General features: G+C 37.1%; 1 protein-coding gene across 10 annotated transcripts in view; it reads left to right on the top strand.

Moving 5' to 3' along the window:
* The window catches only part of SOX6 (SRY-box transcription factor 6), a 375244-nt gene that overhangs the window by 281190 nt on the left and 76975 nt on the right, over positions 1-17079 (top strand). For all 10 annotated transcript variants that reach the window (XM_074842580.1, XM_074842581.1, XM_074842574.1 and 7 more), the window contains one exon: positions 960-1039. In XM_074842580.1, the coding sequence (XP_074698681.1) occupies positions 960-1039 (80 nt within the window). The remainder of the gene's footprint in view (positions 1-959; positions 1040-17079) is intronic.

The following is a 17079-nucleotide window of genomic DNA, read 5'->3' as shown; positions in this document are numbered from 1 at the left end:
AGTGATATTCCATTAAATCATATTTACTGTGTAATTTATCCATCACTGTATTAATTTTTACATTACAGATTACACTGCTAAACTATTTCAGCCTTCCTTCCTTCGTACATTGACTAAGAGTCTCAATTGCACTGTGTGATGCATTGTTGCAGTGGCTCAGAAGTGGGAACACCCATAGATGCTATAAGATATAACGTTGCAATGCTTATTTTGGATCAACAGTATCTCTTATTTTCTGGAGTATTTGTTGTCCCCTCAATGCAGAGGGCACACGTATTCAGTTTCGAATGGACAGAACACAGAAATTACAGTACCTAAATCTTCATGGAAGTGAACAACTATGTAATCTATCAACTTCAGTAGGGTCCCAGATCTAAAAGAAAGTTAAAATTATATTTTGAGCTATTTTTAAAAGTGATTAAATTTTGTTTTTCTCCATGGCTACCTTAAAGGACTTGTCCCAAGACAGAAAACCTCAAAGTAAAACAAGAAACAACCTCAATCTGTGTTGAGCCAACTGGGTAGCTTTCCCAGGAAAGAGCCACTCGATACTGAAAAGAAATCACCTTGCATTAAACAGGGCTGAAATTTCTTGGTTTATAACAATTTTTTTTCCTCTGGGAACCACTGGGGTTTCCTGGGGTATCATGTCTGTGTGTCTATAACCTTAAGGCCCATTTTGTGCCCAAGCTTACACGCTTGATTTGAACATTTGCTTTTGAAAATGAAAATCACGAGTATCACATTTATGTTTTGCCAGTTTGCCTACCAGCTATCTGCTAACAAAAAAGTTCCAAGGGAGCATGGCAAGTCTGTGCCCAGCGAAGCCTTTTGTTTTTGCAGATGTTTAGGCTTAGAGGAGTGCTGTGGAGCACAGGCAATCCTAGGTCCGTGTTTGCACTTGTCTGCTGCTATTCTCTGCTCATTGTCTGAACCTGCACGCATTGTTCTCCCGACAGGTGATAACTACCCTGTGCAGTTCATTCCATCAACAATGGCAGCTGCTGCTGCTTCTGGACTCAGCCCTTTACAGCTCCAGGTATGTGCCAGAACAAAAAAATGTGGGATCAAAGCCAACATTTTAGGGGAAAACTGCTAACCAGCTGTATGCTAAATAATAGTCTGAATGTTAAATAATTTTTGCGCACAGCCCAGGAGGATTAACACCTTATGTACTTATGGTACTGCAAATATATCAGTGTGCGGCCCACCTTGATACTGTGAGTGAAAGACATTGTTCTGTGTGTTTTATATTGGCAGAGTTAATGGTATTTTTTTTTAATTATATGACCAGTTGATGGGAGATGTGTTCAAAGATTTTTTTGTACTTTATTTTCATTTAGTCTTTCCCCTGTAGCTGCAATGCACTACCATTAATTGGAGCAGTGAGTGTATCAAACAAATGTGTGTTGCTGGTTTTTTTTTTCTTTTTTTTCAGACAGTGTGGTGCTGACAATACGATAAATTGCAAACTCTTTTAGCTTCTGTATTTAGGTAATCTTAACCTTTCTATGCATTAAGCTGGTCAGATGCCAGGCATGGTCAGGAGCCCTGGTTTGGTCATTTATTTATTTTTGGCATATGTAGAATGAAATGTTGTGAAAGAAAGATTTATGTGCCATATTATTAGCTAGCTTTTTGTGGCAAGAAGTTTTTAATTTCACAAGAAAAGACACAACAATGTCATAAATAATGAAGAAACAGTCAAAAGCTTTCAGAGTTAAAATGTGTGGAAAGGAAGTGACAGTGAACATGAGAGGAAAGGCCATTAAAGATGCATGTAACTATTTGCAAGTAAACCTTTGAAACCCCAGTTTGAGTTAGGTTAGAGTTGAGTTCAGATGAGAAGTAGGAATAAATTGTGCCTAGAGTAGCAAAGTACTGCCATGTTAATATCCAAATTTCTACTTTGCTTACCCTTCTGCAATTATATAATTTTTCAGAGGGACCAAAGCAAATTAAAAATCTCATCTTTACCCAGTGCTGATATTTTTCTTACCAAGTTAACTTAGGATAAGTGAGAATGGAACCAGAACTCATTGTTCATTGATGGTTCAGAACTGGTAAAAAAGACCCCTTGAGCTTCTGTCTGACCAAACCCACCATCAAAACTTGAAAAGAGAACACTCTGACACTGCAGGGAAAGATCTCCTAAAAATACTTTCAGGTCATGATAGTATTATGTTAAGACTGTACCTTGGATAGGCTTCAAATCAAAGGGGAGTTTTTCAAAAGGAAAAATAGCAGATATCCTTTGAAAATCTGTATTTGAATACTTATTGAAGCAAAAGTCTCATTAGCTTTAGTTGAGAAAAAACTTCAGAAATCAGCTTTGTGAAGAGAGACTATTTTTGCTACCTTTGAAATACAATACAACAAATAGTGAGCCTACAGAAGACTAAGGCAAAAAGGGATAAAAACTGTTCAATTGCAACAGAAACAGGGTCTAAACCACAAACATTCCTGATTTTTTTCTGTTACAAGATCCATTTGTAGCTTGACCCACAGATCTCTTTGCCGATCAGCTGTGATCAGAACCTACAGCAATAGTACAATCTCATTAATTGGCAGAAATGATAGACTGAGCTGTTAAACATGACAAGCACAATTAGAGAGAAAAGAAAACAACCAGCAAAGAAAGTGGTGTTAATAAATTCAGAAACAGCTGTGTGCTCAAGGGGCCAGAATTTCCCTTCAGATATATTTGTTGTAAAAGAGTTTTTTTGTTTGTTCCCCCACTTTCTATTTGATTTGAATTTCACCTTTTTGGGATTTCAAAACTTTTAATGTTTCATGGTCATAAAGTCTGTTTCATGGTCATGGTGTTAGCGTACTTAACCTTCAGCTGATACCTGCTTATCTGATTGTCAAATTGGTGAGCTAAATTTTATTTACTCCTACTATTAATATTCTCTTTGTGTAAATTCCCTAAGTGTTCCTAAATGAACACTTATTTGGGTGTGTTTCTTGGAGGGAATTTGTTGTTATACCTGATGCGTCATGAAGACTGTTAGGGGTGTAACATTTCAGCTCATTTTTCCATCTTTGCTTCCCTTCCCCCTTCTTTCTCTGTTTTGCTTCCTTTCTTCCATGTACTCCACCCACTTATTTATTTACATGAACGCTGTGACCATGGTATCTGAGTATTTCCCAAGTGCTTAAAAATACTGATCGCAGAACTAATCTCTGTTCTGTTCAGCCAGTGGGAGAACGAGCTAATTCATTTGCAGGTTTGGTTTTGTTTCTACATGTGAGTATGTGTGATACCTATGTTTGGAGAACTTGGGGAAGGAAAGCTATTTCAATTAAAAGAGCTTTGCAGTAGCTCTAACATTTCAGCTTTACCAGGGCATTTTTATTAGTTCCAAAATTATATTCCGTAATCCATATCCAGCTGCAGTGGAAGCTCTGTCAGCTTCAAGTTTATAATCTCTCCTCTTTCCTCATTTATGTTTTTTTGAACGTGCTTCAGGTAGGAGCTAGCAGCAATTTTGTGTTCTCATCTTTCTGTGTGTTAGAACAACTTTTATGGAAGCTCTGAATCTAATAGCACAGAAAACAATTTACTCTCAGGTGCATCATGTAACGACAGCAATTATTCCACAGAGGATGTTTCTCCAGCAGGCAATTTGTAATTAATGATTTGCCCATCTTATTCAAGCTATTTAGCACATTGGTATCAAAATGTATTTTCTCTGAATTGTATGTCTGTGCTCACCAGTGGATTATGTGTCTCCATGAGTTAAAAAATTTTATTGAAATCATATCTAGGAATTTCTCAAGTAACTAGTTTTACTCTCATGGGCCTTGCATTTAAAAAAAAAATAAAATTAAATTAAAATTAAATTCTTCTTCAGCAACAGACCTGTTTGACCCATCTACTCTAAAGATTTTGAATCACATTAATCAGCTAGTGGTAAAATACCATTAATATTCAGTTGCAGCTTTTAGTATCCTGACAGAAAGTAGTAATTACCACACATTTATGCCAGTCTGTGTTCCTGAAGTGGTGGCTTACTCTGGTTTGGGTTGACATCAGCTTATTTTTATCTGTATACTGATCTCACGAGGCTGGCATTGATGATGTTGTTGACAAAAAGACTTAAAACTCTGTGTTCCACACTTCCCATTGACAGCTCAGCCCCATCTCACCAGTTTCCTCAACAACTTGGCCAAGATTTAAATAATATGTGTGATAGGACCAAGCCTTTTAGGACTCCCAAAGCGAGGGAGGGTCTTGCTGATGAGGGAACAGTTCTCTAGGTATGGCCTAAGAAGAAGAACCAAGCTATTTCTGTTCACCCCTCCAGTTTCAAACATCTGTGAGTGAATCCCATCAAATCAACCTTCTGCTAGATAGTTTACAGATATATTACCAAATACACCTGTAGCAGGTATGCACCGTGGTGTGTGAACCAGTTCTGATGCACGTGTGTAACAAAAGCGTGTTGCTTTAATTAATCAGTGTGAGCAGGAAAACCTGTCAATAATTTACCCTTTGATCCTCTTTTTTATACTCACCTTCTCTGGAGTTTTTCCCCTTTTCCATTTCCCTGAATTTTTTCCCTAGTTGTCAGATGATTGCACTGATATTAACAGATTCTAGACGTGCGTGCCCAGTAATTTTGCTAAATGGGAGAACTTGATGATGAAATGGGTTTTCCCAGCTTTCGTGGTGTTGGTAACACCAGTTACTGAGAAGTCTCAGCGGTGGCAGAGATGGCACCTATATGTCCTTGCTTTCAAACAAGGGAAGTTACTATATGCTCTTTATTGTTTAAAAAAATCTGTCTTCATTCTTAGATATTTCTCCAAAGCAGTTTATGTGGTAAATAAGGAAATGTTGCAACTCTCTCAACCACAACTGATAAACTGTTGATAGAAATGGAAGCACTACAATGATGCTAGCTGAGTTATTCCCAAACAAAGTGAGCTCTAGGAAAAAAAGTAAAACAAAAAAGCTTTCGCTCATGACTCTTTCCCCAAACTATTTGTGTAATTTGTCCTTCAAAATTTATCGCTTATAACACTAATGAACCTTGGCAGGTCTTAACTATAGTTGCAGCTGTGTTCTTGAAGCCTAAAGTTTTTATAATCCATTAAAAAAAATTTAAATTTTAAGTAAACACATATTTGTCTATTTCTTTTCTCCCCTCCCATCTCATCCTACTCCTCCATACTCTATTCTCATTGCAGATGAAGTAAATGACCTTTTTTTATACTGCTGGGTGCTGATCCAGTGCGCTGCTGAAGCATTGCACAGTCTGCCTCAGGGGCACAATATTAGTTGAGGGAAGGCCAAAGAATGCTATTTTTAGTTGAACAGTTCAGCAGATGGAGGCATGAATACTCATATATCTGAAGGTTGAGGGGTTTGAACCATTAATTTTGATAATGTATTTAACCCTGGGAACAATCAGAAACTGTAACTCTAAGGTTACAATGCTTTTGACCTTTAGAGAACAGAGGGCACTCGGTACAGTAAACAATATATTACATTTCTACTTATTCCAATTCTCTCACACATATAAATTTCAGGACATAGTTGACATTTGCTTTCCTCAGCTATTTTAGTGCTGGTCCTTAAAGTAAGTCAAGAAGAATGTTCAGGAAAGAGGCCAATGTAATGCGACAGTCATGTAAATATGGCCTTTAAATAGCTAAGATGTTAAATGTGGCCTTTTATGAAGAAATATTATTCTCAGGAACTAGAATCTTGGTGACTTATTATTTCAATGAAAAAGTTGTTTTAGTGGACTGCTGCTCTTACGGAGTTTCCTCTATATGTTATAACCCTAAAGCAATTTTTTAGTGGGGCTAATGTGATCTGATAGTGATAGCTCACACTGGAGGTGATTTGGTCCCACTCTGGTACCACATCATGCAAAGTGATGTACCTGCCTTATGTCTTATTAAATGATGCATGCGCCTCTTCAACAAATATAGCAGTTAAATATCACGCAGTTTAAGTATTTCTAATTAAAATATCTCCATGTGTCAGCATATTGGTAATGTATTATTTTAATCCATTTATTTTGTTTATGAAACAGTGACATATGTTTAGATTGTGAAATATATGAGCCTTAAAAATCACTTTATTGAAGAAAATTAATTTCTACAATGCTGTCTCAGTAATGTGTTCACTCACCCAGTCAGTCACTGGCAGGGCTGCCAGTCTTAATGTTGGTTAGACACAGTTTAACAGTTTTATCTGACATAACTCTCTCGGATGTAGGCAATAATAATTTTTTCAAATGCAAAAACTACAGGGTTTTCCTTTTTTTTTTTTTTTAACATGACTAAGAATGGGGATTGGGTAAATGTGAAAGAGATTTGGTGAGACCAATCAAAATTAAAAACAGCTAGTTACCTTTTCAAAGTTAGACACTGTAATTTGTTTGTCAGCGGGTAGATGTTTGGGTCAGCACTGTGAGTGAGTGACTGTCAGCGGGAATTCCTACAAGACAAGTAATTTCCCTCAATGTATTACTGACAGATTGCTCACTTCTTCGAATCACTAGAGAAAACAAACTTAATATTGTTACAGGCAGAGTTTCTGTCTTCATTAGCCTTATAGAATGATTTTATCTAGCATTCAAAGACTACTGAGCTCTAGGTGGGCATATTTTAAGAGAATGTTGCTTATTATGATACAGTGAATAGTGGCCTAAATTAAGGGAACGGTGTGTACAAATTTCAGTATACGGAAGTAGTAAATTAAATATTTTGGTCCTTTTCTTATGTAGAAATTTAGTTGTAGCAGAGGAAGGAAAGAGGTCGAAGGAGGATTTTATTAGGGGTCTGAGAGACCAAGCAAGCCCTTTAATAAAAATAAAATTAAAAATATGCCAACCTTGCAATACTTAGGAAAATTTAATTAAAATCAATGAAATAGTTACACTTGTGCCTTTCCCCACTTGAATGTTTATGTCTCTGTATATAATATCTGTGTTATCAAGTTGAGTTATATCAGTGGCAGTATCAATGAAAATGATGTCATTGAGTCAATATTTTACCATATGACCTCCTTTCTTTGCAGAATTTCTTAATAATCCATCTTTTCCTACTCCTTCTCAGCATAAGCCCTGAATGATCTGGCAAAGTGATTTTCATCAGGAAAAGACAGCGCATCAACACTGAGACTTTTTGCAGTAAAATACCAATTCTGATGAAATTTTTGCCAGGAGGATTTTCCAAGTTCCCCAATAATGGCATCCCTGGTCAAAATGTGAGGGAGTCTCCCTATTCTCTTCAAGTTAGTAAAAATAGACAGACAAACAGACAAACAAAACCATTAGCTAGAGTAATCAGCCTGGTACATCAGCATTGCAGCTGCAAGACCCTTTTCTCACCCATTTAATTCCCTGCGTCTCCAATGACTGCTTTAAACAGCATGTCTTTGTTACTCTCATTCTTGCCTAATGGAACAGTGTCACATTATTTAATAAAAAATTTATAGGAATGTTTAAGAAAGAGACAGTTTCTATAGTCTGTAGCAGTACTAGTACTTGTCTCGGATGTGGCAAGGCTAAGTCCAGTCCTGGGCTTGTCTTTCCTCCCATTGCAGGAAGGACACCAGCCACCAGCCTGTCACCCAGGCTGTTTCTGTTCCATTCAGATGACCAAGCCCAACTCCACCTTGGGAAGTGCTCTTGTCCTGCACCAGCTCTCCTCTCCCAAGAGGGAAGACTTTTCAGTCTGGCATCTGGGGATCAGGGTCCTGGCATGATTCTCATCTTTTGCACCTTTAGATCTTACCAAGCAGGACAGCTGCCTTCTAGGCCCATATGCTGTTCCAGGGAGAGTTTACCTTTGAGATCATAAATGGCACGGACATAAACTCACTTATCAGGAAACCTGTATGTTTAAAGGATGTCATCCTTATAGCAGGGATTGCAGGAGGTTTCCTGTGTCTCTTCAGTCTGTATCAAGGCAGAAGCTTGAGCCCAAGTGACTGGAGGAGGCTAAGCCCCCAGCGTCAACAAGACATTCTCGCTGCCTTAACCACTGGCTGCCCCTCACTGAAAGCCCAGGCTCTATTTTAAAATAATTGTGCTTTGCAAAGCTCCCTCCCTGGGGTATGTATTCACTCAGAAGCCAGTAAGAAGCAAATAAGTTACTGCTGCATTTACTGACAGAGCACCAGAGGCACCGGTACTACAGAGTGCCATCAGGGGACGAGCAAGATTTTTTAAAGCTCTTTTAAAACTGTGGCATCCCTTTGGGGAATAGGCTGACTGTGAGGCATACTCTGAGCTGGCAGCTGGATTCCTTCAAGCTTTCTAGAAATGTATATGGTGTATGCCTTACAGGAATTAGCTGCAAGTGAATATGTTTCTGGAATTTTGTTATACTTCTGATAACCATAGAGTAAGCTGCTCAATTTGGCTACAAATTACAAACATGAAGGATTTTTTCCTGTGAAGGTGTTAAAATATTTGGATGTTTAGGAACTTAGCAGCAATCACATTAAAGACAAAAATGCCTTTTAAGTCAGGTCTATACACAAAGAATAATAATACACTTCTGTATCATTCTTTCCTGACTAATTGCTACAGAAAAAGAGAACTTAATAACTCACCTTTCATCTGAAGTAAAAGTTCTAAGAATAATGATGGTTAGAGGAGGCCTTCTAGGTGTAGACATACACACACACATGCACACATGCTCAAAAGAAGCAAAATTCTCTTAAAGATGCATGATATCATCACCTGCCTTATTTTGGAGGGTCTTTGATTAAAAGAGAGTATTCCCTCCCACTGATCCAATTCAGAAAGAAACGGCAATTCATGGAAGATGAGATAGAACTCATCAAATCAGTGTGTAGATATTGCTATCACTGAGTAGAGTCTTTTTAGATGACGAAATAGGAATGGTATTGCCTCCAACGCCCTGCTTGTCTAAAATGTGTGTGTATTTGGTCTCTGATGTTTTTAGAATCCATATGATTGAGAAACTAGAAAAATGTTCTAACTCATAGGAAGTATTGGAATCATCTGTCTATTCTTGAGACTGATCACGAAGGCTGCATATGGTGATGGTGCACAACAGAAGGTTTTGCATATCAGTCCTGAAAAAAGAGACTGGAGGGAGGAGCATCTTAAGGAATACAGGAAGAAAAACACATCATGCTTAAATGCCAGTGTTAAGGCATTATTCAAGACTTAAATGAATCATTCACAAAATCTAGTGAAGTCAACACAATAGAGGATATATTTTGGTATTGTGCAGGATCTACAGCAAACAGCTAAGCATGGAAACAAATGAAGTATTTCAGGTGCAGGAATAGTGAGTGTGTTGTCATGTCCACTGGCATTTTTGGAAGTGAAGTGAGAGATAAGATGTAAAGTCCTTTCAAAAATGTTGCATCATTTGTCCTACACACTAGAAAGAGTGACCAGATTTAACTAGTCTACAGCTTTATTAAATAACGCATCTGTGAATTATCCATAGTAATTCATCCAGTACAGACCATCTCTTCTGCTGCATTCTTCAACACCGAGGGGAGGGCTAAACTGAAGCCTCATAACCATTTTAATCTGGTCCCAGCACCATTGCTGAAATATCATCACCCCACTGCAGTTCAGAAAGCATGGCAGGCATATGCCAAATTCACATTTACTTGTGTAAAATACATCAACTTACAATGAATTTGTAATAGTAAGTTCCCAGTTACCTGGTTTTGAGGTGCCAATGTGAATTTTATTTAGATGTAATTTTCATAAGCACATTTGAATATATTTTGCATAATTTTGTGTGCACTTTCTTTAAGGAAATTATTTAATTTTGCTTGAAGGTGTATGAAAGTTCTAAATATACAGTAAAAGATCAGTGTGAGAGATCTGCTAAGCAGCCTGTAAAGCACAATTATTTCTAATGCTTTAAAATACCTGTAAACTGGGCTTGTTTTCTGCTTCACAAAGAAAACATTTCACTGTTTTCTGCATTTAAATATACATTTTAAATATGTTGACTTATCAGGTAACGCAGCAGGCTGAACAGGGACAAACCATTTTTAATGGTATGTTAATTGAATGGGATGCTGGAGATGCACCTGAGTGACTTTTTTCCCAGATGTGCCCCAGCTGACTGATAAAGCTTCTCCTGATCAGTAGAGCTAGTATATATTTATTATATTCCTGTCTTTGGTCCATTTTTGCTAGTGAAAATAATAGAATGGCTGTGAGCTACCACATGAACTGTCTGTGTCTCTTATAAAAGTAAGAAAACATTACATCTTCAAACCCCAAGCAACACTTTCAAAAATTCAGCTCTTAAACGTAGAGCTGCCTCGGCACCTTCTCACAAGGTGGGGATTCAGACTTGGGAATTGAGAGAGGTAGTTTAAATGGGACTCTTCCTTTTTCCTGACCTGCATCCATTTATTATTGGGATGGTGTCTCATTATTCTGTCATGGAAGCCTGTGGAAATTTAACTGTAGTTCTTTTGTCTCTCAGCATGATTAGCAGTGATAGGTGAGCGTTCAGTTTTCTTGTTCTGTCTACACAGGGAAATAGTGCCATCTTTATATTTGACAATTTCTCCATCTGGCTGGTCAGATGGTGAATGAACTCACCAACCTATGCCAGAACTTAAGAAATATTTCTAGAGAAGGTTTATTGCCACTTATTTTTCCCATGTCCTGATTTCTTTTTCTTATGCCTCTGTTTTAGTGTCTGCTGCCCAGTTGACAAACCTAGAAGGTCTACATTAAAAGCAGCAATCGCACAATCATCTTCTGTCCTGAATTGATTTCATCCCCTGTAGGATTAGGAGAATAATTATGTTTTTAGACCCCTTCAACTAAGATTGTCTACATTACTGGCAATCATACCAGTGACATGGGCATGTGCTTACTAGGAAACTCATTCACCAACTCATTTCACTCAGCTCAACAAGCAGTTACTCATAATTGCTTGTAATCCTGCTGACATGAGCATGAATGAAACTCCTGATTTCTCTCACAAAGCCCATCTATGTGTTAACATTTTTTTTAGAGAAATATATGAAATTCTGAAATGCAAAATTTGATAAGTTTTGATAGCTATCACCCGTTCAGAAAACTTACTGTAATTAATTGCTTTTCAATCAGACAATTTTATTTCCCTTATCACAGGAGTTCTCCTTAAGCAGCCCCTTCTTTTTATACTAGCTTTTGTCCAGAACACATTTCTGCATATAAAGTGTGTAAAACTGTCTGAATTCAGGAGTTACTTGCTCTTCATATAGACCTCTCACATTTATTGTTAAACATACTTTATATTAACAGTAAGGAATAAAAACCTGATTTTTGGAAGAGCTTCTAAAGGAATATCAGAAAATGTTCTAAATTCTTTTTATGAATAATTTGATTTACAGTGTCACCAGAGAACGTAGTATTATGGTAGCATAAAGTGAATGAAAAAACTGCTGTCCGATGCAACCATCTGGTTATATTTTCATATTTTCTTGGTAGATCTGGTTATATTTTTATTTTAAATAAGTGCTGCTTATTTGCTTTCCTTGGATACATGAGAAGGAGTTTAAAATACTAGAGCCTTTGTTTGCAGGTATCTTTGGAGCCATGTTTTCTGGTCCTTGCTTCCTTTCCTAGCTGAGCTTGTTACTCTGCTAAATTTAGTGCTATCCACAATTTTGATGAGGTTGAATTTATGCTATAAAAATGCCAAAAGCAAGTTCTAATAGAAGCAAACATAGGAAAATCACGTAAAGATTTATCTTCAACATTTCGCATTTTTTGTTGAATAATGTTATCCACTGGAAACTCAAAATTACTTTTTCAAGCAAGTGCAGTTGTCCTTTCCTGTGACTGGCTTTCTACCAAAGGTATTTAGGCTTAAATGAACTTATATTTTATTTATCTGTTTACTTTTATATCAAATACATAATAGTTTTAAGCAGAATGTGTCACAGTTATTTTGTAAAATCATAAAAAAAGTTAAAGATTTTTTGCTGATTTCCAAGCTGTGTAGTACAACATACAATCTGGGAGAATCAAAAAGATAAGTCAATTGTGTTCTTTCCTGTGCATGGTAAATAACAGGAGAATTGTGATCAAAAAGTAGCATATCAGTAATCTGACAGCATTAAATGAAGGAATGCAGATCTTTGTGCTTAAAAGAAAGATTTTATTGACATTTCTGCTATCTGCCTGAAGAGAAAATGGCTATAGACATTTGATGAAATTTTTACATATTGTTGCATTCTCATTTTTCTTTATATTTACAATATTTTATTAAAATAGTAGATTTTATTAATGCTCACATTTTATCTTTAATAGGACCGCTTCATTGTATTCAGATATACCTAGTTCAGACACCGTAGTAATGCAGTAACTGTACATCCATTTCTGAGGAGCACAAAAATAATGGTGACTTGTTCAGGCTCACAGAGGGTGTGTTTATGGAAGGTCTGAGGGATAATTCCTAGTTTCTGGGTACAGGTGCTCACCCCATGCAGAGGTGGGACACAGAAGTATTTAGTCCCTCCTGCCTTCTGTGCTCCTGGTTTCTGGCACGCAGAGGTGAGCCATGTCCCCAGGATGGCCAGAGAAAAGACTAAGCCAAGAGATTGTGCTGTGAGTGTGCCCCTGCTCTGCAGTTGCAGAGGAAGACTCCTGGTTAAACTACCTTTCATTAAGTCCTCCACTTAAGCTGTAAAAAATACAGCAAAAAAAGATGCACTCTCAGTTTGGGCTTTGATCTTGCTTTCATAAATGACTCAAAGAATTTGCATGGTAGAATGTAGCTATTCCATTATTGTTGCTAGAAAAAATACAAGAGAATAGATACACAAAGTGAAAGAGATGAGAACAGTTAGCATTCCTTTATTCCTTGTCTGAACTTAATCTAGATCGACTAAAATGCTTACAGTTTTTGTCATGCCTCAATATGAAATGTCAATGTTTACATATTCCTATCTTTTAGACAAAAGTTGCTTATTGGTTTAGAACTCCTGAATTACTGTCTATAGGAAACTACAAATATTTAATAGATGCCTAAGTTCACCTCATTTTTTGGTATTTTGCATAAAGACCGGTTGTTATAACCACAATGGGCAATTTGTGTTACATATTTCTGTGCTTTTTCTTCTTTTGTCCTTTTCTTACACCGTAAGGAATTAAACCAGGGTAAAATTAGTAAGATGAGAAGTGAAGGTGTTATGGCCTCTTCCTCCATTAGGAGAAAAAATGATAAGCTTATATTGTGTAGAAAGGGTTTGGGTTTTTTTAATTATCACGTTGTCTTTCCTACTATTTGTCTAGAGTTTTAGTCCAGAGAGCTCCATTTGAGACAACAAATGATCAAACTCCAGTTTTGGGGTTCCAAGCATTTTGTGTTAATTTTTGTGTCTGCATAGAGGTTTTTAGTGATATGTACACTGAGCTATGCAACTGCAGTATTTCACTCCCACCCTCATTCAATTCCCTACTTTGTGCGGCAGCCTCAGTGTATTCAGCAGGTTGTATGCCAGCAGATGAAACAGATGTTTTGGCCATACTGGAATGGAGCGGCATGCTGCATCAGGACCTGGATATTCCTCTTGACATCTGGATGCTGCTGGGCTGGGAAGCCTGCCTTGGGCCAGGAGGCTGTAGGAGCCTTGTGGCAGTGAACATAGGGTCCTTGCTGCTCTTTAAGCGATTAGTGCACTGAAGCAGCAATAATGCTAAATTATCGCTTGGTTGCGTTCTTCTAAGGAATCTTGGGACAAAGGGATAGTCAAGGAGGAGTATTTACAGTAAAGTCATGTTCAGAAAGACAAGACTAATTACCATGTATTAAAAAGCTTTCTTTCAACTAATTTAGTAGTAAAATTGTTATGATTACTTTAGGAAACTTTTTACAAAGCAGTAAACAAATAGCTTACAGAAAAACCTCCCTTTCTCATTTAAAATCATTAAGATGAAAAAAGACAATTTCAGCTACTTTCCAATTTCATGGTCTGGTCAAATTGTATGGAACAGACAACAAAATGTGACTGAAGACATGAAACTGAAGGTATACTAATGTTCATGCCTACTAGAGACAAAAATGTGAACTTCTAATAGCTGCAGGGAAGAATATTAGGTATGGAAGCTGTCTGACTTACGCATTGATTCTTTATAGTTTCACTTTATCAAGTTGAAAATTGTGCTGTATGTGCTGCTACAGCCTAAATTGTCTGCTGCAGCACTTTCCTTTATGATGTGTGTTAGTTAAACACAATAGACGTGGTATATTGCATGGAAATAGGTGTTTAATGTTTTGTGATTACTAGCTGTCGGACAAAATAGCATTTAGCATGGATTCCCCCCCCCAATAAATTTTCGTTCTTAAGACCAATGTGTTTAAATGAGGGCCCTCCCAAACTGATTACAGCTTTCTGGAGAGCATGAGGTAATATTTTGAAGATGACCAGTTTGTTGCTCTCATTTAACCTCCAGTATTCTAAAGGGGTTATATTTAATTAACACTGGCTAAAGGCCTGACCTGAGAGGCAACCAAAAGTGATTGAACTGCATTTTCAGATCCAGGCTGTAATCTGTTGGGAGAGGAATAATAATAATAAAAAAAAAATTAGAAAGCACCATTTACTGAAATTCTTTCTAACTAAGCTGTATTTCAATGGGCCATTTAATGCTCAGATGGACAAAGGTATTACTTCAGTCATTGAATTGTATCGAACCCTTTCTCAGAGGCCCAGTTTAAAAACTCTACAGGAAAAGTGGCTTAGCATCATATTCTCAGCAGACCAACACTCAGTCTGTTTGGAAAGGATTAAAAAAAAAAAAAAAAAAAAGTGAAATGAGGTGAGACACAACCGCCAACTCAGTGAGGTTTTTTGCCTCTCCCTCCAGTCAGTGGCTTCACAAGGGAATTGCTCTTCAGAAAGCAAGAGCTATGCATTCACTACAGAAGGCTTTCAATTTTTATTTTTTTTTTTTTTTTTCTGTAGCTGTTACTCTGTTCCCCCTGGTCAGCTTTCGGCTTGCCCTTTGTTCTTTTCTGACATGGCAGAAATATAGTTTTTCTCTGGGGGACTTAGGACCAGTACCTACACTTTATAGGGTTAGATTTTGACTCAGTCACATTGGAAAAAAATAGAAAGTCTCATTTAAATATCACAGACTCTGACACTTGTGAGCCGAGTAGTTATTTTATTTCAATATAGTCAATGTTACATATATTCTATGGTGATATAAGATACCTGTGTACTATCTGAACTTTAATTTTATAAAAATTATAGGATACATTTTTGAATTCATATTTTTTGCAGAGAGCAAACTTTTCTTTCACAATTTTGGTGCTGTCTCATTAAAAATTCTCAGCAGCCTCATAGGGTGATGGGATGACATTATATCTTGGAAACTTGTCAAGGTACTGTAAAAGTAATAAACCAACAGCTTTATTTCCTAAGGGGAAACAAATACAGTATTACAGAGGCAAACGCCGGGTGCCAAATTATATACATTGTCTTAGCTGGTTGCAGTGATTGATACTTTATTTGAGTTTTAAGCATTCTTTCTTGGCTTTGCCCACAGCTTTACAGTAAACAGGTTGTGAACAGGCAGTTTCTGAGAGATTGTATTTAATTGTCATAATTCAATGAAATCAAAGCTATTTGATTTCTAAGGGGCATGATCTCAGGAACAATGCCTAAATGAGAGTTGCCTGCATTTAGGCAGCAAAACAGATTGAGCTGTTTTGATGGCCATTTCTACTTCATTACGTCAAAGCAGGATGAGGTCAAAAGAACGAGAAATACAGTTCACAAACGGAACAGAAATGATCTTAAGAGCACCTTAATGCACATGTGCCTGAAGGCAAGTTTGTTCTTTATTGCACTCGTGCATATATTTTAGCTCTGTAGCGTTTCTCCAAACTTCATGACTCTAACTGAGAAAGACTTTGGGATGGGATATCTATGGTGTCAGGCCATGATGATAAACAGGGGAGGATAGGCAAAAGTGAGTGAGTGAGTAAGTCTCTAAACGTAGATCTTGCTGCAGGTATCTTCTCATTCCACTTTTTTTGCTTGTTTGTTTTTTGTTGTGTTGTTTTTTGTTGTTGTTTTTTTATTACCAGAACATCAGCATGAGCCTTGGGCCGAGGATCTATTATCTGTAATCCCTTTATTTAAGAATAAGCAATGTTAATAACATTTAAAGAAAAATCAGTCAAATGGTACTTTCTTCTTCAGTTTACATTTCTGATTACATTAAAAATTTAAGTAGATATTTTATAGTTGACAATAGTTATTCAGGCTCTCCCAATACAAGCCCATACTATGATGAATAAAGCAAACTTAAAATAACAGTGCAGGAACTACAGTATGCAAGAATAAGTCAATGTCAAAAAGATCTATCATTTCTTCAGAACACATGCCAATGTGATCGTTTAGTCCATTCATATTTTGAGCAGGACCTATTATATGTGTTGTGGGACTCTTCTTTATCAAGTAATGAAAATCTGCTTCTCCAAAAGAGAAGGCAAGAAATGAAAATATATGAAGAATAGATATGGTTTTGCTAATTATTTTCCCCAGCAGAAGTCTGTGTCTTTGTCACTGACTTATTTAACAGATCCTCTTAACATCTGTCCAGCAGACTGTGGACTTTATTAGCAGACAAGAGACCCACCAGATTTAGAGCCTGCTGGGTGCGTCTTCATCTTCACAGCTGTGGATTAACTCAGACTTTCCAGAAGAGGACAACCATATGGGATAATTGGTGTCATTGGGTAGCTAAAAAAATATGAAGAAACAAATGTCGTCCAAACACAATTCACTGTTTTTACAGCCACAATTACTAGTCTGTTTAAAAAATAAGAAAGGCAGCATTACACTAAAAAAAGAAAATCTATTCATATCTGTGTGGGAACCTAATCAGGCTCTTGTTTCCAATGACGATGGCTCCACAGTCACACCAGGTCTGCGACAAGAATGCTCCTTTTGTGTGCCGATAATGTGGAAGCGATAAAATTTCCTATAAGGGACATATGTGTTTACATCATGAGATGTGTTATTTGACAAAACGCTTTGTTCTCTGCATATTTTCCACACAGAGTTTCATGCTGGGTTGTTTTGCTGGAAAGCTT

The sequence above is a fragment of the Strix aluco genome, chromosome 16 (assembly GCF_031877795.1).
Source record: "Strix aluco isolate bStrAlu1 chromosome 16, bStrAlu1.hap1, whole genome shotgun sequence".
NCBI classification, from domain to species: Eukaryota; Metazoa; Chordata; class Aves; order Strigiformes; family Strigidae; genus Strix; species Strix aluco.
Note: the sequence above shows the minus strand (reverse complement) of the source record. Positions and strands in the feature narration are given on the sequence as shown.